Source organism: Lepus europaeus, chromosome X (assembly GCF_033115175.1).
Source record: "Lepus europaeus isolate LE1 chromosome X, mLepTim1.pri, whole genome shotgun sequence".
Classification (NCBI taxonomy): Eukaryota; Metazoa; Chordata; class Mammalia; order Lagomorpha; family Leporidae; genus Lepus; species Lepus europaeus.
Genome location: NC_084850.1, coordinates 104,652,661 through 104,676,664, shown reverse-complemented (window position 1 = coordinate 104,676,664; position 24,004 = coordinate 104,652,661). Strand labels below are relative to the sequence as shown.

General features: G+C 41.9%; 1 protein-coding gene across 1 annotated transcript; it reads right to left on the bottom strand.

Moving 5' to 3' along the window:
• Positions 1-378: 378 nt before the first annotated feature.
• Positions 379-21,625, bottom strand: FUNDC1 (FUN14 domain containing 1). The gene is made up of 5 exons (XM_062183535.1): positions 21,481-21,625; positions 20,622-20,778; positions 15,764-15,839; positions 8,122-8,250; positions 379-4,017 (listed from the first exon to the last, which is right to left on the bottom strand). Exons 1-5 carry the CDS (start codon positions 21,506-21,508, stop codon positions 3,940-3,942), a joined length of 468 nt encoding a protein of 155 aa, XP_062039519.1. The 5' UTR covers positions 21,509-21,625; the 3' UTR covers positions 379-3,939.
• Between the last annotated feature and the right edge of the window lie 2,379 nt (positions 21,626-24,004).

Sequence of the window (24,004 nt, the reverse complement as noted above, 5' to 3'; positions counted from 1 at the left end):
TTATTAGGTTGACATTAAATTTAGCACTGTAATATGCTTTTCACATGCTTCTGTACTCATTCACATGAACTGAACATCTACTGTGGGCAAAGCACTACACTACATGCTTTATGCGTTTAAGATTGATTAACACGAAGACTACCTGAAGTAGTGTCCAATGCAGTGGGAGAAAACTGCAAGAACAGGAGGCAGAACAAGTAGTACTACCAGGAATGGGAGAATTAGCGAGAGCACTGATAAGATCTCACATTTGCACACAAATATTTTCAAACACTGCAACAGATACTTACAAATGTATACATAAAAATGAAGCACAAATGCCTAGTACACTGCCTGGTTCATAGTAAAACCTGAATGAATGTGAGGCACGAGGCATCATTCTTTAAGAAAGATTATTTTATTTATTTGAAAGACAGAGTTACAGAGAGAGGGAGAAAGAGAAAGAGCAAGAGCGAGAGCGAGAGCGGTCTTCCATCTTCTGGTTACTCCCAATATGCTGCAACAGCCAGGGCTAGGTGAGGCCAAAGCCAGGAGCCAGGAGCTTTTTCCAGGTCTCCAAGGTGGTGCAAGGACCCAAGGACTTAGGCCATCCTTCCCTGCTTTCCCAGGTACATTAGCAGGGAGCAGGATTGTAAGTAGAGTAGCCAGAACTCACACTGGCACCAATATGGGATGCTAGCACTGTAGACCAGGATTTTAACCTGCTGAGCAACAGTGTCAGCCCAAGTCATCATTCTTCAGACCTTACTTGGTAATCCTTTTATTAGGGTGTAAGATGAAATAATTCACATGACTAATATATGACTTTGTTGAAAAGTAGCAAATTCTTGGGCTTCCAGTTATTTACTGATCAATGGCTTGGATCAGAGAGCTCATTTGATACCTTTTGTGGTTAGTTCTGATAATATTTTAGATCTATGTTTAACCCAGAGAGAAAATATCACCTGAAAGATATCATAGTGACTAACAGGAAAATGGTTTACTGCTGTTAACAGCAAACAGGGGCTGGTGCTGTGGAATAGCGGGTAAAGCTGCCGCCTGCAGTGCCAGCATCTCATATGGGCACCAGTTCAAGTCCCGGCTGTTCCTCTTCCAATCCAGCTCTCCGCTATGGCCTGGGTAAACAGCAGAAGATGACCTAAGTCCTTGGGCCCTTGCACCCACGTGGGAGACCTGGAAGAAGCTCCTGGCTCCTAACTCAGATCGGCACAGCTCCAGCCACTGCAGCCAATTGGGGAATGAACCAGCAGATGGAAGACCTCTCTCTCTGTCTCTCTGCCTCTCCTTCTCTCTCTGTGTAACTCTTTCAAATAAATAAATAAATCTTTAAAAAAAAAAAAAAAGTAAAGCTCATTTCTTTCTTGCCAAAGTAACACATTCTGATGCTGTGATCATGTTCTACTAAAGAAGTTTTCTGAATCAAATGATTCGGCAGATGAATTCATTTCTTGTGAGATGTACAACGCAGCCAAGGTTCTTGCTATTGTCTCACTGACATGCTCTAATCCCACTGGCTAGAGAACTGATTGATTATTTGCCTTGGCAAGAGAGAAATTCTGTTTGGACACTCTCTTTAAGTTTGATGATACATTATTCACTGAGTGCTTGAGAAAAATGTAAAAAGGAAAAAACAGTCAAAATCCAATTTGAGTAGATTCCATTTGCAATAGCTAGAAAAGTCCTTTTTTTAAGATTTATTTACTTATTTGAAAGGTAGAACTACAGAGAGATAGAGAAAGAGAGAGCAAGCAAGTGAAAAGGCTTCCATCTGCTGGCTCACTCCCCAAATGGCCACAATGGCCAGGGCTAGGGCAGGCCAAAGCCAGGAGCCAGGAGTTTCTTCTGGGTCTCCCATGCCGGTGCAGGGGCCCAAGCACTTGGGCCATCTTCTACTGCCTTCCCGGGCCATAAGGAGAGCTGGATTGGAAGAGGAGCAGCTCGGACATGAATCAGCACTGCAGGCAGAGGCTTAGCCTACTACGCCACAGTGCTAGCCCCAAGTCTGTTTTTCAAATAAAACTTTTTATTGACTTAAGGCTAAAACAAAAGAGTGACTATTCTTGTAAATATTCTAAAAAGAAGTTACAATAGCAAAATAAATAAATAAAGTGCTATCTCTCAAAGTTTTCATTTCTATATAAGGACTCTCAAAGTACCTATCTTTCCAGGTACCCCTCACTTGTCAGGTCCTCATATTCTAGTATTATTACAAAATTCTTCATAAGAATATCTGGATATCTATTCAATTGAAAGCTTGAGGGCAGACATGTTGTACCCCCTCACACCCTTTCTGAGTGAATCATGCGCAGAACACACATGAGCATTTTCAAACTGAACAAACTGAGCCAGCTATAAGAGCTTTCCATTGTAGCCTGCTTCACTGTATCACATCAGACAGGTGTGGTGCACAGAAGCATGGTAAAGGTTCTACCTAAAGTGACTTGACCAGACTCGTGAATATTTGTCCCTTTTCATCCACAGCCAAGAAAAGCTTAGCAAACTAGAAAGAGATAGCCTTGAAGAAGAACCAACAAGTATTTATAAGCAAAAGCACTTCATATTAAGAAAGTCTGAGATTTATTCAGCATTGTATCTGAGGCACTAATGAGAATAAATAAATAAATTTGAGTTCACATTTAATTTTAAGGAGTCTCGTGATAATGAGAAAGTATGAAATGTTGTATGTTTACAATACACAAAAGAGACTAGGGAATTCCCTATGACAAGTACATGGTCTGAATACCTGCCAAGTCTCTTTTCAGTCTAAAGACTCCAATTTACATTGCTCTCTACCTTCTTCCCTAATTTCAACCTAGAACTATGTGGACAAAACTAAAATCCAGAAAGCTTTTTTTGGGCAAAGGAACCTTTTAGAGAGTGTGACATTGGCCCTGAGAAACAAGTAAACTGGTCTAGTGTTCAAGTAACATAATGCTACCAAAAGCCTGAAAGCCTTGGTAGTTACATCTCAGACTAGATCAAGGAGACAATTCTCCTACAATGCCATGGTTAATGCAGAAAATTAAAGTTCTTAAGAAAGTAAATTCATACTACACTACTAAATCTTTTAAAGTGATTTTTACCTCTTGGTGAAGGGGCCAAACTAATTAGGATTTTCAGAATGAAAATGGAGGTGTTTTCAAAGTTAATAGTCTAAACCAATGGCCCAACTATATGTACCCTCAAACTAATGAGTCTGACTCAGGCTGTAGACAAATAAAACAAATTAGAAGCTGACACACAAGAAGATATTTTAAAAATGACAGACATCAAAAAAGGACAAAGAGCTTTAGACCATGTTTTACCTTTCCTTAGAAGAGCCTTCTTTGAAATGTACAGTTATTAAATAAGCAAAGTTAAGAATTGCAAAAAAAACCTAAAAATTGGTTTTTGATTCCATCAGCAGAATCTATTTAACATCTTTAATAATTCTATTATTTCTAAAGCCTTCCACACAAGGGCATTGTGGTTCTTCAGTTTATTGCAAGGATATCTTTAAAAACGAAAAGCCTTACTATTGAAGCTATAATACAATTTTAATTATCAGTACTATACTGTAAAGCACAATGAATAACACCTTATTTAAACAGAGGCTAACACTGGGCAACAAGTCCAACAGATTCTTTTTTCTCTTCAAATCTACATGTAATGGTGATATTTTATAGGCTAGTTTCTAAAGAGACACAAATTTTTAAAAAGTAATGAAAGCCATGTCTTGCTCAGGAATACTATTATTCACATACCACATAGGTTGTTTTACAGCAGATACTAGTTTGTCAAGCTTCAGATGGCAAGATGCTAAGTTGTGAGTTCAGTTTTGTCCAGCTAGTTGGTTCTCCTTGCCTGGGAGACTGTGGCAGCACGTACTTTGAGAGAGCATCCCGTCGCCTCCACTTCTCTTCTCACATTTGAATCCACTGTGGTAGAACCTTCATGTCCTTAAGAGGCAAGGCCTAGCAAAAAGCCTCCCACAAAGCCACTGGATATCACAATGTTCTGTTTGATAAATTCGGTTGCCTGAAACATGAAGTACATTTAAACACAAACACTCTTAATTATGGATGAAATTTGAAAACATGTTAAACGGAATAAGGCAAACAAAAAAGGACAAACATTGCATGATTCCACTTACATGAACAGTCAAATTCATGGAGTCAGGAAGTATAAGACAGGTATCTGGCCTAGCAATTAAGATTGCCTGCATCCAGGGCCGGCACTGTGGCACAGTGGATTAAGCCACGGCCTGCAGCACCGGCATCCCTCATGGGCCCCAGTTGGAGTCCTGGCTGCTGTACTTCTGATCCAGCTCTCTGCTGTGGCCTGGGAAACCAGTGGAAGATGGCCTAAGTCCTTGGGCCCCTGCACACATGTGGAAGACCAGGAGGAAGCTCCAGGCTCCTGGCTTCAGCCTGGCCTAGCCCCAGTTGTTGTGGCCAATTGGAGTGTAAGCCAGCAGATGGAAGATCAGTCTTTTTCCTCGTTCTGTAGCTCTGCTTTCAAATTAATGAATAAATCTTTAAAAAAAAAAAAAAAAAAAAGGATGCCTGCACCCCACATCAGAGCACCTGAGTGAATCTCCACTTTCGCTTCTGACTCCAGCTTTCTATTAATGCAGATCCTGGGAGGCAGTGGTGATGGCTCAAGTGACTGGGTTCCCACCACCCAAGAATGAGACCTGGATTGGGTTCCCAGCTCTCAGCTTCAGCCTGGCCCAGTCCCAGCCATTGTAGGCATTTGGAGAATAAACCAGCAGATGAAAGCCCTGTCTCTCTCTGCCTCTCAAATAAATAAAGAATTTTTAAAAGATTTATTTTATTTATTTGAAAGTCAGAATTACAGAGAGAGGGAGAGACAGAGAGAGACAGAGATCTTCCATCCACTGGTTCATTCCCCAAATGGCCACAATAGCCAGGGCTGGGTCAGACTGAAGCCAGGAGCTTTTTCGGGGTCTTCCAAGTGGGTACAGGAGCCCAGGTACTTGGGCCATCTTCTGCTATTCTCTCAGGTCCATCAGCAGGGAGCTGGACTGGAAGTGGGGCAGCCGGGACTTGAATCAGTGCCCTTGTGGGATGCCGGTGTCACAGATGGTAGCTTATCCCGATACGCCACAGCACCAACCCCAGTAAAAAGAATTTCAAAAGAAATACAAAAAAAAAAAAAAAAGAAAGAAAGAAAAAAAATACAAAAAAAAAAAGAAATAGAAAACAAAACAAAAAAAAAGAATTTCAAAAGAGACAAGCATTTGGTGCCTGCAACCCATATTAGAGTGCCTGATTCAAGTCACGGTTACTCTACTTTCCCATCCAGTTTCCTGTTAATGGAAACCCTAGGAGGCAGGAGATGACGGTTAGAGTACTTGGGTCCTTGCCACCCAGATGGGAGACCCAAATGGAATTCCTGGCTACTGGCTTCAGTCTGGCCCAGCCCTGACTGTTGTGGGCATTTAAGAAGTGAATCAGTAGATGCAAAATCTCTGTCTCTGAAATAAGTGAAAATAAATAAATTTTTAAAAAATTTTAATTAAAAAAGAGAGATTACCAAGGGCTGGAGAGAGGGAGAAACTGTGGGAATTGGTGTCTAATGGGCACAGAGAATGACAGGAGTGATAAAGTTCTGGAAATGGATATTGGTCATGATTGCAGAAAAGTACAAATATACTGAATGCCACTGAACTGTACACTTAAAAATGGCTAAAACAGCAAATTTTGTTATATATATTTTATCACAATAAAAATGCAAATTTTAAAAATATATTGAATCTGGAGCTAAGTAACATCCTCAACTATTTTCCTTAATTCAATATTCAGCAAAAAATTCTATGCACCTACTTCACCAGGTGCCAAACACCATATAGGATGCCAGAGCTGCCCATTGCAACCTGAAGGAAGCTGCCCATTGCACTCATAGCTAGCCCCAGGAAGCTCCCTGGCTGCACAGATAGTAAGTACATGGGCAGCTATAAGCTCATGGGCACCTGTAGGGCAGATGTCAATGGTCCATTCATCCAATTATTAACACAGATAATTTAATACATTGCCACAGCAGGCACAAAAATATTTGTTAGTAGTTCATTTAGCCAGTTAGAAAAAATGTGCAGGATCAAAAGAAACATCACCTTGGTAAAATGTTTAACCTAATTAAGATCACAAGGAAGCCATTAGACAGGGCCAGAGTGTGAGAAAGTCTGCCTAGATGCCTGCCGGTGCCAGGAAAGATGGGGAAAGAACAACAAGATGAGAGAACGGTTTAATCTAAGACTAAAGGAGACTTCAGAGACACGACAACCAAAAGCAACAAATAATTCTTCATTAGGACAAAATTCATTAAAAGTATTTTATAGAAAAATGTTAATATGAACTGTACATTACAAAGTATTATGGTATCATGTTAAATTTTTTAATAACAGTGGTATTTGGAGTTATGCAAAAGAATGTCTGTATTCCTAGGAGAAACATGCTAAAGTTATTTAGGAATGAAAAACCATGGTGTCTTAAATAGCTTGTCAAAATAAAAAAGCATAAATCTCACCCAGACAGAGATAAAGCACATGTGGTAAAACAAAGAATTTGGTAATTTGGGTATTCAGTGCATTTATCTTTAAGTTTTTCAATTGGTTTCAATTTTTCATATTAAAAGGCTGGGGGAAAGCAAATGATGAAATACAAAGGCAAGGGAACATCAAATTCACTTCCAAACAGAATACGAGATGCACAAAAATGTTAAAACTGATATATTAATCATATTGATAAACAGAAGGAATACATTTTCAAACTATTCTACCTCTAGAGAAAAATGAGGGGCCAGCTCCGTGGCATAGCGGGTGAAGCCTCCACCTGCAGCACCAGCATGCCATCTGGGCGCCAGTTTGAGTCCTGGCTGCTCCACTTCCAATCCAGCTCTCTGCTATGGCCTGGGAAAGTAGTGGAGGACGGCCCAAGTCCTTGGGCCCCTGCACCCACGTGGGAGAACCAGAAGAAGCTCCTGGCTTCTGGCTTCAGATCACACAGCTCTGGCTGTTGCAGCCAACTGGGGAGTATAGCAGCAGATGGAAGAACTCTCTGCCTCTGCCTCTCTACCTCTGCCTTTCAAATAAATAAATAAATCTTTAAAAAAAGAGAAATGAGTTTTAGTTTTACTATACCTCGTATATACACATACACATTTACAAAAACAGGAAAGATATGTGCGTTTTTTTTTTTTTAATGTTTTTTCTTCTACTTGAAAGGCAGAATAAGAGAGAGAGAGAGAAACAGAGAAAGAGAGAGAGAGGCCTTCCATCCACTGGTTCACTCCCCAGATGCCTACAACAGCCAGAGCTAGCCAGGCTGAAACCAGGAGCCTGGACCTTCATCTGGGTCTCCCACATGAGTGGCAGGAAGCTAGAGTGGAAGTGGAACAGCCAAGACTCAAACCAGCACTCCATTATGGGATGCTGGCATTACAAGCAGTGGCTTAACCTAGTGTACCACAATACTAGCCCCCTTTTAAAGTTTTATTTATTTACTTACTTGAAAAGCAAGAGGAAGAGGGGGGAGGAAGGAGAAAGGAAGAGAAAGAGATCCATCTTCCATCTGCTGGTTCACTCCCCAAATGCCCACAATAGCCAAGGCTAGGTCAGGCCAAAGCTGAAGGCCCAGAACTCCATCTGGTCTCCCACACGGGTGGCAGGGACCCAAGTACTTTATTAGCTGCCATTTCCCATGGTTTGTACCAGTAGGAAGCTGGAACCCAGAGCAGAGCCAAAGCACTCTAATATTGGATGCAGGTGTCCGAAGTGGCAGTTTAATCTGCTGCACCACAAACCCAGTCCCCAGAGGAAAGAATGTGGAAACAAAAGGTATCAGCTTTTATATGCAGATCAAAGTAGGTAGGAGATGGGCAGAGGAACCTATGTTAACTGCCAGAAAATTAATGACCGATTTAAACTGTGGCTTGATTTTCACTAGCACTCTAGATATAGGACTAAAAGCACCTTTTACTAGCACTCTAAATATAGGACTAAAAACACCAATTTTTTTTTAAAAGAAGATAATCCTGTCACATTTTCTGCTAAGTGAGACCCATTTACCACCACCACCACCACCACCACCACCAAACAGCCAAAATTACGAATCATCTTACTTCTTCGATTATATTGTTGATTTCAGGTGCTGCTTTATTTGCTCGTTTCTTAATCTGTCTTTTTGCTTTGTTGACATCTTTTTCAACTCTCTTCCAGTCAATCTGCACATAGCCACTGTGACTGGCGATCTGAAAAATGTAATAAAAATGATTAATTCTAAACCGTCTAGGTTATTAACTAATCTATTACCCAGGAACATATGAACATTTAGATTTCAAGAGATGTACGGAAGTTATAGGTAAGACATTACTACTTACTCATGAATTTATTCATTCAACAGACACTGAGTGCCTACTCTGTGCCAAGCACTAATTATTTACACTTCATGTCTGCTCTCCTTAAAGGACTTAGTCTCTCATTAGATGTGATGAACACAGTAAGAGAAGTATAGTGCATGATGGGAAAAAATTGCAAAATCTGAAATATAACTGTGCTATAATTCTATCACACCTTTTTGGAATAGAGAATTTGCTAAAAAGATAGAGACTATACAAGTTATTTAGCTGATTAAAGAAAGTACCTTTTAATTAAAAAGATGCTTAATTACTAGCAATCAGAAACCCAACAGTTTTTGGGTCCCTAAAAGAAGTCTTGGCTAGCGCTGCGGCTCACTAGGCTAATCCTCCGCCTGCAGCGCCGGCACCCCGGGGTTCTAGTCCCAGAAGGGGCGCCGGATTCTGTCCCGGTCTCTCCTCTTCCAGTCCAGCTCTCTGCTGTGGCCTGGGAGTGCAGTGGAGGATGGCCCAAGTGCTTGGGCCCTGCACCCACATGGGAGACCAGGAGGAAGTGCCTGGCTCCTGGCTGTAGCGGCCATTTGAGGGGTGAACCAACGGAAGGAAGACCTTTCTCTCTGTCTGTTTCTAACTCTGTCAAAAAAAAAATAAAAAAAAGAAGTCTAAAGTAGCCTGATACAGGCCCTTCACTAATTCTGACCCTTTACTGAATAATCATATTTTCTAATAATTGCTTCTAAAAGTAGAGTATAAGAGATATATGTTCTACCCAAGATCCATACCAGAAATCCTTTCAATAAAATTACAGCTAAATAACTATGAATCATGAGAAAGCCCTCACATGGTGCTACTGAGATGCTGCAAAATCTGCACAGGAACAACTGTGTGTGTCTAGACTGGTACAGGAAGTTAGCACCTCCAAATAATAAAATCAAAATATAATCGCACGAGTAGTAAACAATTAAGCCACATATGCCACTGCAAATCACCCCTATTGAGCTTATGCTTTATCACCTTTTTATGTATCACTGTGACTTTAAATCACCCACAAAATATTTCAAATAATAAAAATATCTGGTTTTACATAAAGAGGTAGACTGGAAATCTTGGGTTCTACTTTCTCTGTGCATGACTCCATAGAACTTATTAACTCATCTGCATTTCTTCCTGTATTTATTCACCTACTACCACTTCAAACTCCAGACTCAGCTGAACAGAGTGGTGAACACATCGAATGGCAAGTGCACGCTTGTTCTGGTAGTACTTGACCCAGCAGTGTGGATCGCAGCTCTGGAGGTGATGATGAACCTTAGAAAAAGGAGCCTTTTCTACATATAGATTGAAGACTCCTTACTTGCATTAAGTAATCAAACTGGCTGATTTCTTTGAAGCTTTTACAGAATTTAACTTTTTGTCAAATCTAACATAGCTTTTTAATCCAAAGCTTGTGAGAAGTACAAAGATTTTTATGTATGTATATGGCTTTATTTTTAGTTAGAGCAACCCAAAAATGTTATCTATGCCACAACTCATCAGCAATTCCCAATGTAATTGTCATTTTCAAGACTCAACATTTTAAGTTACAAAGTTTTTCAAAAAATTCATCTTCATGCCATGAATTATCCTGGTAATGAAAAAAACTTACCTACATTCCCTGGCTAACCCCTTACCTAACCTCCTAATGAAGCTATTTAATAAGATGGATTAAACCAATTCTCAGCAGCAGTATTCTACACAATATCTAAAAATATTTTCATCATAGCCACTTGTCACTGAAAATTACTAAATTTGAGGTTATCTGAAATAGACAGAATGACCTATGTTTTGGGATAAAATGTCAAACAGTTGCAAGGAAAGTAAAAAAAAAGAAAGAAAGAAAAAGAAAAACTCTGAAATACTACTTGCCTCTCTAGGGTTTCCTGATTTCTGCAAAGAGCGGGAGCACTCTCTCAGCTGCAAATACACCCTTCTGGCTCAGCTCCGCACTGACCAGGTCACTAAATTTGTCAGTACCAGGGACTGAGAATGTTTATGTCCCTAGAGTCCCACCCGAATGTCAAATAGACAAATGACACACATTGGATGACTGTTACAAAGACAATGAATAAAAACTAAACCCCTAAAGCTGTGTTATCCAACCTGACTCAAATAGTAACTCTCAGCAACAAAGTGGATGAGCTAGATTAGCGCGAAGGGCCCTATCTCGTCTACTAGCGAGTGAGAGGATGATCTCTGTCTGATGCTGAACTGACCTACTATCCCTGAGGAGATTTCCTGGAGAAGTTCACGGCTCTCTTCACTTAGAGGTCAATCTGGTCAGATTGAAGTTTACCAGTCCAAACGGGGCAGCATGCTCCAGAGCAAAGATGCCCCAAGACAGGCACTCTATCCTCGGTGGGGTTCAGGTACATCCAACCTAACTCCCCAATACTTCAGAAGAACTGACCAAATGGGACCCAATTCAGTCCGTCCACCCAGAACTCATCTGAGTAATTAAGGGAAATGTAAACCAACAGAAGCATCCGGTACTCCAATATGGGATGCTGGCATCAAAAGCGGTAGCTTAACCTGCTGCGCCACAACACTGGTTCTAACACTAAAATATTTAATGAGATTATGTAAAGAGGCATCATCAGAATAAAAGCTTCCAAGTTAAAAATAATGCCAGTCTATCAAGCAAAGATTCATGTCTGCTAGAAAGCTATAAATGAGTACATAGGGTTTTTGGCTTGTAAGCGTCACCATATGGTGATCTAACCAGGCTATTTTCATGGGGAAAATTCCCTCCACCCTTAAATCCAGATCTTTAAATCATTTTTCTTGGACTGGTCAGAATTCCCAGAGAAGGGAAAGCCCCATTACACATTTAGAGCTTCCATCAGTTTTTAGTGCCCAAATCTTAAACATAAGCAATCCAGGATCATTAAGCATGTAAAATGGCACTTAATATGCTACTAAAGACTACAACATGCAAGATGTTCAAAAAGTTCATGGAAAATGTATATTATGAACAAACCAGGAGCCAGCATTGTGACACAGCAGATAAAGACACTGCCTGCAACACTGGCATCCCATACAGGTGCTGGTTCAAGTCCCAGCTGCTCCATTTGCGATCCAGTTCCCTGCTAATGGCCTAGGAAAAGCAGCAGCAGATAGCCCAAGTGCTTGGATACCTGCACCCACATGGGAGACCTGGAAGAAGCTTCTGGCTCCTGGTTTTGGCCTGGCCCAGCCATGGCAGTTGCAGCCATGTAGGGAGTGAACCAGCAGATGGAAGATCTCTCTGTGTCTCTCCCTCTAACTCTGACTTTCAAATAAATAAAATAAATCTTTGGAAAAAAGAAAAAACTATGTGTGGTGGGCAGCTGTTGTGGCTCAGCAAGTTAAATTAACACTTGGGACACCAGCAGCCCATAGCAGAGTACCGGTATAAGTCCAAGCTACTTCGCTTCTGATCCGGCTCCCTTCCAATGCTCGTCGGAAAGCAGCAGCAGATGGCCTGCCCAAGAACTTATGTGAGATCCAGAAGGAGTTCTGGGCTACTGGCTTCTGCCTGGCTCAATCCTGGCGATTGTGACCATTTTGAATCAGCAAATGGAAGATCTGTGTCTTTCTACCTGTCACTCTGCCTTTCAAATAAATAAATAAATCTTATATCCACAGTGCAAGGAGGCTGAAGATGGGAGCCAGAATTCAATCCAGGTCTCCCACAGGGGTGGCAGGGACTCAATTAGTGGAGCCATCACAGCTGCCTCCAACATCTGCATTAGCAGGAAGCTACAATTAAGGGCTGGAGCCAGAAATCAAACCCAGGTACTCCAGCATGGGATGCAGGCATCTTAAACAGTGGCTTAATCGCTAGGCCAAACACCTGCTCCTTTCTATGAACTTTTAGAAGCACCCTGGTAAACAAACACGGAGAGGGTGAGGGGGGAGTTAGAAGAACAGAGACTATGTAGGGATAAGTTTAAAAAACAATCAATCATTTATGTCCTCACATAGATTTAAAAGGATAATGTATAATTGAAAGAACTTTCAATGGCCAAAGCTGGAATAATCTGAGGAACAAAATAGTATTAGATTATAAACCAAGGCATAAAATAAATGTCTATCAGTTAATGCTATAAATGAATTGGATAAATTATAGTGTAGATTAATAATTTATATTCAACAACTTGTCCAGGGGATCTATGTATCAGCAAGTACAGGAGGAAAAATTAGAAAAAACAAAAACGCAGGAAATCATTAGCTAAATAAATACCAAGAATATTCCCCCAAACTGAAACAGCCCTCTGAGTTTCCAGTGCAATGAACAAAATAGGGCCATAGCAAAGCACATCAATGTGAACAATTATAAACAGGGGACAAAAAGCTGAGCTTGGGCCGTTGCACCCATGTTGGGAGTGAACCAGCAGATGGAAGATCTCTGTCTCTCCCTCTCCTCTCTATAACTGCCTTTCAAATAAATAAATAATTTTTTTTAAAAGGTATTATTTTAGACTGAACAGGAACACTGGAACTCAAAAGACAATGGAGTAGTATCTAGACCCAGGTAAACTATCAATCAAATGTAAGAATGAAATGAAGAATTATTCAAACCTGCAAAGTCTTAAAAGCGACACCCCCCATGCACAGCTTCTCCAGAAGTTACTGGAGGATATGTTCCTCTCAAATAAGAGAACAGATCAAAGAGATGTGAGATACAGTAAAGGAAACAATCCATGACAAAAGCAAAGGGAATATCCAAGAACGGTACTGAAGGGAGATCCCAGGATAAGAGACATACACCAGGCCTAGACAGCGAGCAGGACACAGGGCTCTGGCATCAAGTCTGTCCCCAAGATTCAACTGGCAGGCTAGTTCATGCATATGACCACAATGACAGGAGAGTCAGACAACCAACAGTTGTTCAGTAAATTCCAGGCAGTGATCGAACACAATTATGAAATAATAATATGCAGGGAGCAGAAAGCATTCAGGTGTGTGAGATGGAGGGCAGGTATGGAGAGGACAGTTCAATAAACAATAGCCAAATTTTCATATTCCATAATGGGAACTGTTCCACATTCCAACAGTTACCATCTAAGATTGAAAGATTAAGAAATGCCCAATTAACTTGTTTTGGGAAAAGGAGAATCAGCTGAGTTTAAGGTGGCTGCCTCGAGAGAGGGAAAAACAGGGGTACTGAGGAAAGGCAGAGGATGACTCTAAGCGTTGTGCAACTATTTGACTCTGTGAATTATGTATATATTCATAACAAACAAAAAGAGACTTATATCATTATCTATTTTTAAAGATGTATTTATTTATTTGAAAGGAAGAGTTAGAGAGGGACAGAGAGAGAGAGAGAGAGGTCTCTTCCATCCATTAGTTCACTCCCCAAATGGCCACAATGGCCAGGAGCCAGGAACTCCACCAGGTCTTCCACATGGGTATGAGGCTCAAGGACTTGGGCCATCTTCCACTGCTTTCCGGTGCATTAGCAGGGAGCTATATCAGAAGTGGAGCAGCTGGGGCTGGAAACAGCACTCACATGGGATTCCAGAATCAGAAGTGGCAGCTTAACCTGCTGCACCACAATGCTGGCCCCTATCATTGTTTATTTTAAGACAGCATTGTGATAAACAACTACTGGAAAACAGTATTGCTACTAGAAAACTAGCCTGTGTTTTTGGGGCTAGTTATATTTGTGGGAAAAACTGGTTTGACGCAGACAGGTTCTTCTACCTTAAAGGCTTCAAGGAACACGTGGACTAAGTGGAAAAGCAGCAGGTGGCAATGGCAAACTGGATTTCAGTGATGCACACTGAGGGCCACTGAAATGGACTATTGAAAAATGGACATATATAGCAGAATAAAATATATAATGCTGGGGCCAGTGTTTTGGTACAGCAGGTTAAGCCACAGCTTGCAGTGTTGGCACCCCATATCAGAGTCCCAGTTCAAATCCTATCCATCTACCTGCTAACGCACCTGGAGAAGCATTGGGCCCCTGCCACTCACATTAGAGAACCAAAATGGAGTTCTGGGCTCCTGGCTTCAGCCTGGCCCAGCCTTGGCCATTGTAACCATTTGGGGAGTGAACCAACTCCGCCTTTTAAATAAATAAATAAATCTTTTTATTTATATGTGTGTATATATAAATACACACGCACACATATATACACAATGCTCTCTAGTCTATAAACATTTCTGGAAAGTCTGCTTTAGTTCCGTTCCCTTCTACACTAACAGAAAGGACAACACAGTTTTCAAAACGGCTATAGAATTAAGTAGATTGTGAGCTGTTTACTAATCAGCCTTTTTAAAGACACATTCTTTCTACCAGTGACATCATTAGGAGTAATCATGTTATTCCTTGTGGTAAGAGCTGAAAAAGAAAACGATTAACATCCAAATTTAATCCTTTGGATGAATATCCCAGCATTTGTACAGAACTGAATTTTACCTAAGCTGATTTTGACTTGGATTTATATAAAATCAAGAAAATACTTGACACGTACGACTTTAGTCCCTTTGTACTTAAGGTACCTACACTGATTATTGCATGATCAGAGGCTTAGGTGCTAAAGTAAGATTCTGATTGCTGTGAACATCAATCATTTTTTAAATCTGGTACAGCTGACAGTTTTCTGTATCTTCAAAATTATTGCTAACATTCATTCCCAGAGATTTTCAATTTTGGCATTTACTAGATTTGATCTTCAAGGAATGATATTTTTGAGAAAATATATGCCAAACAGACATAAATGCCAGATAATGTCCTGATAAACATCTTCTAACGGCAAGGCATTTCTTGATCTTACTCTAAAAGGGAGATGAATGAAACTAAAATTTCAAATCCATCTGCCTCAGAAATAGGATTATGGATGATTTTTTAAACCCAACTTTCCACTTTCTATATTATTACAGTTCTTCCGGTTTTTTAAAAAAATTGTTAGAAATCGTTGATAGCAGTTTCTTCTGAGGAAAAACTGTAAGTTAACAAACAGGAAAAAAGAAACCTTTTATATTTTACACGCTATGTTTAAAATGGTCAGAATGAGTAAGTTATATTATTGAAATGTTTAATCTGCTAGAGAGAGGCTTCAAGGGAAATCTGGATATGTAATAAAAAATGGACTGTAAAATTCATTTTGATTTTTGAATTCTAATAGCTGTCTTAATAGCTGGGATCAAACTATGCTTAGTGAACTTGGAAGTATTTGTTATTGTCTTTCATGACAGAAGCCAGCTTTGAAAATTCATTATACTTTGTTCCCATAAACATGTCTAAAAGGAAAATTCTACCTTCTACTAAAATGGACAAAGAATAAAATGGACAGAAGTAAAATGGCTAGCCTTGACTTTCTCAGTTCCCAAGGGCTACCTATGTAAGCAAAGGCAAGTATGTAAACCCAGGACATACCTGAAGGAGAAGAAAACCACCACCCACTGCAGTTGCTGCAAGTTTTCCAACTTTCTGGAACAAAAATCCTGCACACCTTGAGTGAAAGAGATAATAAAAGATGAGAACAATCAATGGTGTACTAAACCGCTTCCACTTTTCATTACTTCCCTAATAAAATCTTAAAGCTTTCCCATTTCTTCTGACCATGCCCCTTATCTGCTCAGAAACCCTCAGTGTTTTCCTTTGGTGATACAGCTTAGTCAAATGCACAATCTAAAATATATGAGATTTGCTTCAAAATAAAGGATAGAGAAAGGGAATTTATGGGGGAAGGGGGAAGTGGCTACTGAAACTCAGGGGTTCATTATACTCCTTCTACATTGCGTAAGTTGAAATTTTCCACAATAAAAACGATTTGTTTTGTTCTGCCTAATACAATCAAGATGTTCCATACGCCTGACTGATCCTCACCCTACCCAAACCTTCTGCTCCAATGCAAGTAGTTTCCAAATAGGTCATCACCTTTGTTCAAGCGATTAATCTCTCTGCTTTCTGCCTAGCTCTGCCAAAGCTTTCCAACCCTTCCAGGTCCAGCTACAGTTCCACCTTGATGACACTTCAGCCCACATTTCTCACGGCTTCCTCATCTATGCCTATTTTTATATTAAACCTATTTTGTCTCATCTATCCTGTCAAAGAGTATCAGCCCATACTTCAGTTGTGATAATTATCTCCTTCAGTGAACTCACACTCCCTTCAGTAAGATTCATACTGTGCAAAAGAAATCAAGGGTTCCTAACGCTACCCTTCTACACCACTGAATGGTGTCCCCCCAGAATTTATGTCCTTTGTTGAACCTCAACACGTGACCTCATTTGGAAATGGGGTCACGGCAGATATAGTTAAGATGGGGTCATACTGGGGCAGGGTGAGCCCTTAATCCAACCTGAGTCACATCACAGAAGCACAGACCACAGAGGGAAGATGACCACGTGACGACCGAGACTGAGATGGGAGTAATACATCGTCGACAAGCCAAGGAATGTCAAGGATTGCTGGCAATGACCAGGATCTAGGAGATAAACAGGGAACAGTTTCTCCCCCTGAGCCTCCAAGAGGGAAACGACACTGCTGACACCTTGATTTCAGATTTCTGGACCCCAGAACTAGGAGAGAATCCATTTCTCTTGTTTCAACCTGCCGAGTTTGTGGTACTTCGTGACCTAGCCCTAGGGAACTAATACATCTTCCTAAATGGAAATTTCACCTTCTCAATGCCATGACAGACTTCTCAAGCAGCACAACCACATAGTCAAAACGTCCCAGAGCAAATAGCATCTTTCCTGGCAAACCGAACGTTGTTAAGGTCCCAGCATACATTGAGAGCACCCTTCCCAATACTGCCACCTCATACTCACCTCAAGTCCTGCCTCCTGCATCCTTGCTGTAACTGACTGCAAAATTCTGTATATAAGGGGTCTCCAAAAGGTTCATGGAAAATGCATATTATGAAAAAAAAAACTATTCATGGATTGCAAAATCTTTTGCACCAAAAGAACACTTTTTTTTTTTTTTGACAGGTAGAGTTAGACAGTGAGAGAGAGAGAGACAGAGAGAAAGGTCTTCCTTCTGTTGGTTCACCCCCCAAATGGCTGCTACAGCTGGCGCGCTGTGCCGATCCGAAGCCAGGAGCCAGGTGCCTCCTCCTGGTCTCCCATGCGGGTGCAGGGCCCAAGCACTTGGGCCATCCTCCACTGCCTTCCCGGGCCACAGCAGAGAGCTGGACTGGAAGAGGAGCAACTGGGACAGAATCTGGCGCCCCAACAGGGACTAGAACCCGGGGTACCGGCGCCACAGGCGGAGGATTAGCCTAGTGAGCCACGGTGCCAGCCAAGAACACTTTTACTACCATTTTTCCACACACTTTCTGAAGCACCCTAGCACTCTATTTCCAAAACATTATTTGACTCTGCCTTCTCCTTTCCATTCTCAAGGGTATCATTACCTTGCCATGACTCAGGCTCCCATTACTTCCAGACTACTTGAAGGGGCCTCTAACTGCTCTTTATACCTCCCATGTCTCCTAGCAATTGCCCACCCAGATTATTAGTTTCAATTTATCATGATCAAAAACCTATAGCTACCTACAGATAAATCAAACCTCCTCAGCCTCCCGTTCATGTTCTGAATTGTTAACTGGTTAGGCTAATACCTATTACCTTCTCCTTCACACACACCACATTATGGCAGCAGTTTTATACCCTTAGAAAACTGCAAAAATCTAAATCTCAATTTAAATGTCACTGAATCTAAAGTCACTGCAACAAATAATTCGTGTAATAATTCGAGTCCTAATACATAGCTCCTGGGCTGACAACTGGCTATAATCCAAATGTACGTATTTCTACACAGACCAGGTCCCTAGGTGGGGGAGTCAGCAACAAAGGCTCAGAAAAGGGGGAAGAGGCCAGCAGCAGCTGGGTGTCCACAATATTCCAGGGAGCGAGCTCCACTAGCATGTGTGTCCACTGCTTGATGGCATCAGTCACTAAAATGAACCTACTAATTCCCACTGCTCTGTCTCTAGGCTTTCCAGGCACACATCTGTCAATTACGGGCCTTCTCACCAAGTTTAGTCTACAAGAACACATACAATGACTTGATAATCCCATTTTTCAAATTTTTTTTTTTAAGTTTAGGCTTTAGGGCCGGTGCTGTGGCACAGCAGATAAAACTGCTGCCTGCAGTGCCAGCATCCTATGTGGACACTGGTTCAAGTCCCCTTTGCTCCACTTCCAATCCAGCTCTCTGCTATGGCCTGAGAAAGCAGCAGAAGATGGCCCAAATGCTTGGGCCCCTGCACCCGCGTGGGAGACCCAGAAGAAGCTCCTGGCTTCAGAATTGGTCCGCCTGCAGCCATTGTAGCCATTTGGGGAGTAAATCCTCTCTCTCTGCCTCTGTTAAGTCTGCCTTTCAAATAAATAAATAGATCTTAAAAAACAAAAATAAAAAAATGTTTAGGCCTACATTCCCATTAGCCACTCACCTATCACACCAAATTGTGAGCTTATTTAGGCAAAAGGCCATCCACTGAATTATGGGGATAGAGGTATAAACAACTCGTGGAAAATTAGCTGAGCGACCAGGGCTCTAAAAAGGCATCTCTCTTCTAATTGCAAGCTTTTTAAAATTTAGTCCTATTAATAAGTAGACATCATGAATAACGACTACACTTCTGTGTCACAGAAATCTTCACAATGAGTTTCTCTCATCAACTGGCATTTACAAAAAGGCACTGAATGTGCCAGTGTCCCAAGGTGCATGTACAACACAAATCAAAAATTGTAATTTTATCCTTATCAAGCAGAAATATGTAAATACTTAAATTAAATCAATGTAACATGAATGTAATTTAGAACCTAAGGGAAAAAAAATGACTAGTCACAAGTTAGGCACCTTCACAAACTTTAAAAATTCTCTCCATTGATGAACATTTAAAATAAAAGGGCAGGGGTGCCAGCGGGGGGGGGGGGGGGGGGAGGGGGGGAGGTCTCTGCTAGGGATACTCTTATCCCTTATTAGAATACCTACCCCTTCCCTGTATGTCTTCAGCTTTTCATGATCAAGGGAAAATACTGGACAGAAACGCGGGAAAACTCGTAAAGAAATACTTAAAATGTGAAGGTTTGTAAATAGTCTAGTCCAGAATGATGTTGGGGCAGAGTCTGGTTTCTATGAGATGACTTTTTTCTTTTAAATTCCTTACTGTGTAAGCTCTGTGCTTCTAGAGTGTGGGAAATGACGTGGGGAGGGTGGCACCCAGCAAAGGAAGACTGTTGTGTTATTTGTTCGATTTCAATAAAATTATTTGTAGATTGTGCAAAAAAAAAAATATATATATATATATCTGACTCAAGTCCTGGCTACTCCATTTCTGATCCAGCTTCCTACTAATGTGTACTCTGGGAAGGAGGGAGCAGATGATGGCTCAAGTACTTGGGCCCCTGCCACCCATGTGGGAGAGCTAGACTAAGTTCTGGACTCCTGGCTTCAACCTGGCCCAGTCCAGGCTGTTGTATTTGGGGACTGAATCAGGGATAGAAGATAGATCGATCTCTCTCTCTCTCTCTCTCTCTCTCTCTCCCCCTGCCTTTTAAATAAAACTAAGAAAAAAAATTAAAAAGAAAGCATCAACGTTGTTTTTGCCCCCTTGTTATCTGGCTGATCTTTTATTTCAAGAATAACAGAATTAGACCCAGAGTAGCAAGTGTGTAATCACATAATCTGAAAGGTTACCTCCTTAGGTTCATGCTTACTGAGCACTCCCAAATGCACAGCACAATATTATTAGAGTAAGCAATCAGTCCCTTTAATTCCGACACAGAAGCAGTGCCCTATCGCTCCTCTGTAGAGCGGAATTACCATCTGCATCACCATCAACAATTGTTACAGAGCATTATACGCTCTCTACAAGGGCTCACAATCCTTGAGGCCACTTCTGCTGAGCGAAGTTGCCCACAGATTTTTTCCAGCTGTTAGCACTGAATGACAAGGAAAAATGGACAGATAATTAGCTATCACCAAATCAGATCCACTACATTTGCTAAGAGTGAGAAAGGGGAAAATCTATAAAGAATCAGAGCGAGAAGGGAAGAGTGGAACATCGGGTGGGCTTTGAGGGAGGCGATCACCCAAACCTCACAGGCAGCCTCTGAAGGCAGAGCGCACCGACAACAAGCTCAGAGAAAAGCCTCAAGTTAGTGCTCTATGGGAATGAACAGTGTACACCCTCTGAACGTGCACTGGGACTTCGGCCCCTGTAGAAAAGGACAGCAGCAAGGCTACCAATGAAATGGAATGAAAAAGATGTTCTCACCAGCCAGTCACGCCACCCATTACAATCTGGGTAGCTACTGAGTATTTTTCTACCATAGGTCCCGAGCTGTGGCCAAACACTCGATTCCACCAGTGGTGTCTTCTTGCATACTCAGTTAAATCCAACACTTCGTAAGAGTCGTCATCACTTTCATAGTCTTCAAAATACAAAATGGAAAAAAATACATTCAATCAAAAGTCAGAAACGTCCTATACCTTTTGTTCTGTTACAACTCATTGTTAACTTCTGGCCTACAGCTAAAAATGCCCAAATGGAAACTATTGAGTTTAATTCAATTCCTGGGACTAGGGTCTCAGGAATACAGGGCCTGGCAATCCTAACCCCGTCTCCTTTGCAAAGGCCCGGGGCTTAGCCCGGGAACACGGAGCCAGGGCCCAAGATACGCGGCAATGAGGATCACACAGGAATCTCACTAGGGTCAGGGTCAGAGTAGGATCTATTTTCACCAGTCGGAGGAGGGGGGTCCTCCTTTCGCATAAAACCAGTCAGGAGCCAGCGTGGAGAAAACCACTTTAGAATCAAGACTCAAAAAAAAAAAAAAGTGCAGATGGAAATGACGGGTCAGAGGTAAAGGTAGGCAGGAGGGAGGGCAGGGTAGGAGGTGGGCTGTGTTGGGGGTGGGTGAGGGTCGCTCTCCGCCCGAGTTCCGCAGGCAAAGGAGGGAGACGTCTAGTTGGGGGCGGGGGTGAGGAGCAGGGGGTAATCGAAAGGGCTGCCTCAAAAAAAAAAGTAGAGCCCTGGGAACCCTGAGGCAGAGGAAGGAAAAAAGACGACCCGAGAGCAAGGTCGAGAGCTGTGAGCCGCGTCCCAGAAACTACTTCGGGCCCTGGCCGCTCACCTTGGGGAGGGGGGTTCCGGGTCGCCATGATACCGCCGGCGGCCTGTTCTGGGGTGGTCCCCGCCCGCCCTCCTTTCCCCCAGCACTGTAAGGGCCGCTCTAGGCCGAGGTAGACGTCTATGGTTTCTTTTTCCCTCCTCTCCTTCTCCTCCTCCTTTTTCTCCTTCTCCTCCCCCACCGGGCGCGTAGTTCTGTCCCCGCCCATTCCCGCGCCACGCAAAGCCTTCTGCGCATGCGCAGAATTCCGGGCTGGGGGAGGGGATGGTGGGATCGCGGCTCCGCGGGGCCTTATAGGAATTGTAGTCTGTTGCTCTACGCAATTCTCACGTGGTGGTAAGGGTCGTCCCCGAGAACTGCCGTAACTAGAATTTCTTGATTTTGTTTTAAAGAGCTTCGAGACGACAGGATGGGCTAGAGAGGCATCACGTGGTGGTATAAAGGGAAACCAGCTTGACATTGACAAAGTGTCAAACTTTAGTTGGAGGCTACTCAGAGCTCTCTTTTTGGTCAGGCCTCCTGCTAAGTCATTTTAATGAGGCTCTCCCAGTCCTTAATAGCTAATCATTCTCAGTACATATTCAAATGCCTCATCCCCCAACCTTGGTATCTGCTCACCTTCCTCAGGAATACTGTTAAATCCATTTAGCAAAAATGCCCCTGGGGCCAGCGCTGTGGCACAGTATGTTAATCCCATATGGGCGCCGGTTCCAGTCCCAGCTGCTCCAGTTCCGATCCGGATCTCTGCTGTGGACTGGGAAAGCAGTAAAGATGGCCCAAGTGCTTGGGCCCCTGCACCAGAGTGGGAGACCCAAAACAAGCTCCTGGCTCCTGGCTTCAGATCGGCCCAGCTCCAGCAGTTGCGGCCATTTGAGGAGTGAACCAGTGGATGGAAGACCTTTCTCTCCGTCTCTTCCTCTCTCTGTAACTCTACCTCTCAAATAAATAAATAAGAAATCTTAAAAAAAAAAATACCCCTACCCTTGATGCCTCCTTTGGGTAATAGTCCACCCATTGGTTCCCTCACCTTTGATCATTGGCTACAAATCCCCAGTTGTCTGTATTTGTTTGAGCCCAATGCCTTATCCCTATAGTGATAGTCTTGACACCTATTGCAATAGTTCTGAATATAGTTTTCCTTACTATTTTAATAAGTGTCAGAATAAATTTTTAACAGTATTTCACTGTACCACAATTCCAGCACCTGAGGAAAGGACTTTTTTTGTTTTAAGAGCTATTTATTTGAAAAGCAAAGTGACAGAGAGAGGGAGAGACAGAGAAAAAGATCTTTCACCTGTTGGTTCATTCCCCCAGTGGCTACAATAGCCCTGGCTGGGCCAGGATGAAGGCAGGAGCCAGGAGCCCAGAACTGGTTCTCCCCTCCAAATGTCAGGGGCTGAGCTAGCTGAAGCCTGGAGTCCAGAACTGTATGTGGGTCTCCCACATGAGCTGTGGGATCCAAGTACTTGGGCCATCACCTGCTTTCCAGCCAGACACATTAACACAGAGCTGGATCAGAAGTGGAGCAGCCAGGATTTGAACCAGCACTGTGATATGGGATGCTGATGTCGGAGGTGGGTGGCTTAACCTGTCATGCCACAGCATCAGCCCAGAAAACACTTTTAAAAAGAAGTAAGAGAACCCATACTTTTCTAGAAAGGCAAGGGCTAACCAAGGGGTGAAGTTTTTCTAATGTCATGCTGTTAGATATTGGAACCTGCTGCCCCTCCACACATTTTCTGCCAGGAACCAGAGGAAGGTAGACAAAGTTCTAGGAGCTGACCTGAAGGGAAATACTCAACAGAATGTCATTTTTTTAGCAGCATTCTTGCTATTTTAATCTGACACAGGAATAAGGTCAAGCCCTTCACCCAGAAGCCCCATGAGATTCTGTAGAATGAAAAACCACGATGGTCACCAAACAGCCAACCAAAGTTCACATAAACCAGCCTCCGACTTGTTTTGAACTTGTGTTGCATGCCCATTTGCTGCATAATGAAGCAAAAGAGCCCTCTCAAAATAAGTTTTAAAGGAAAAATAAAGAATGCTGTACAAATTGCATTTCTTAAAATATTGACTTGCATAATGGCACTTGATTTTTCAAACCCTGGCATTTTAGTTTTTTGACAGTATTCTTACGTATTAACATTCCTTTCATTTTCTTAGCTTGCAACATTATTTCAGTCGTTGACTAAGAAAGCTCATAGTTTTTCTAAGCATGTAATATCCCTGTAAATTCAACGACTTACCTTCATTACCAATTTGTTTTAGGGAACTCATTTCTAGTAACTGTTAAGTAACTTGTATTTATTTCTTATCACATCCATGCAAGTAGTTAGCCTGTTGGTTTCAATTATATACTTTTCTTTCATTTAAAATTGAAAACAAATTCTCTATTGCCATGACCTGAAATAATGGCCCAATATAATTTCACTAATCTATACACAATAACAAGTCATGAAAACACGAGGCAAATCCTGGCACTCATTTGACTTAATATTTTTTTAAAAAAATGTATTTATTTACA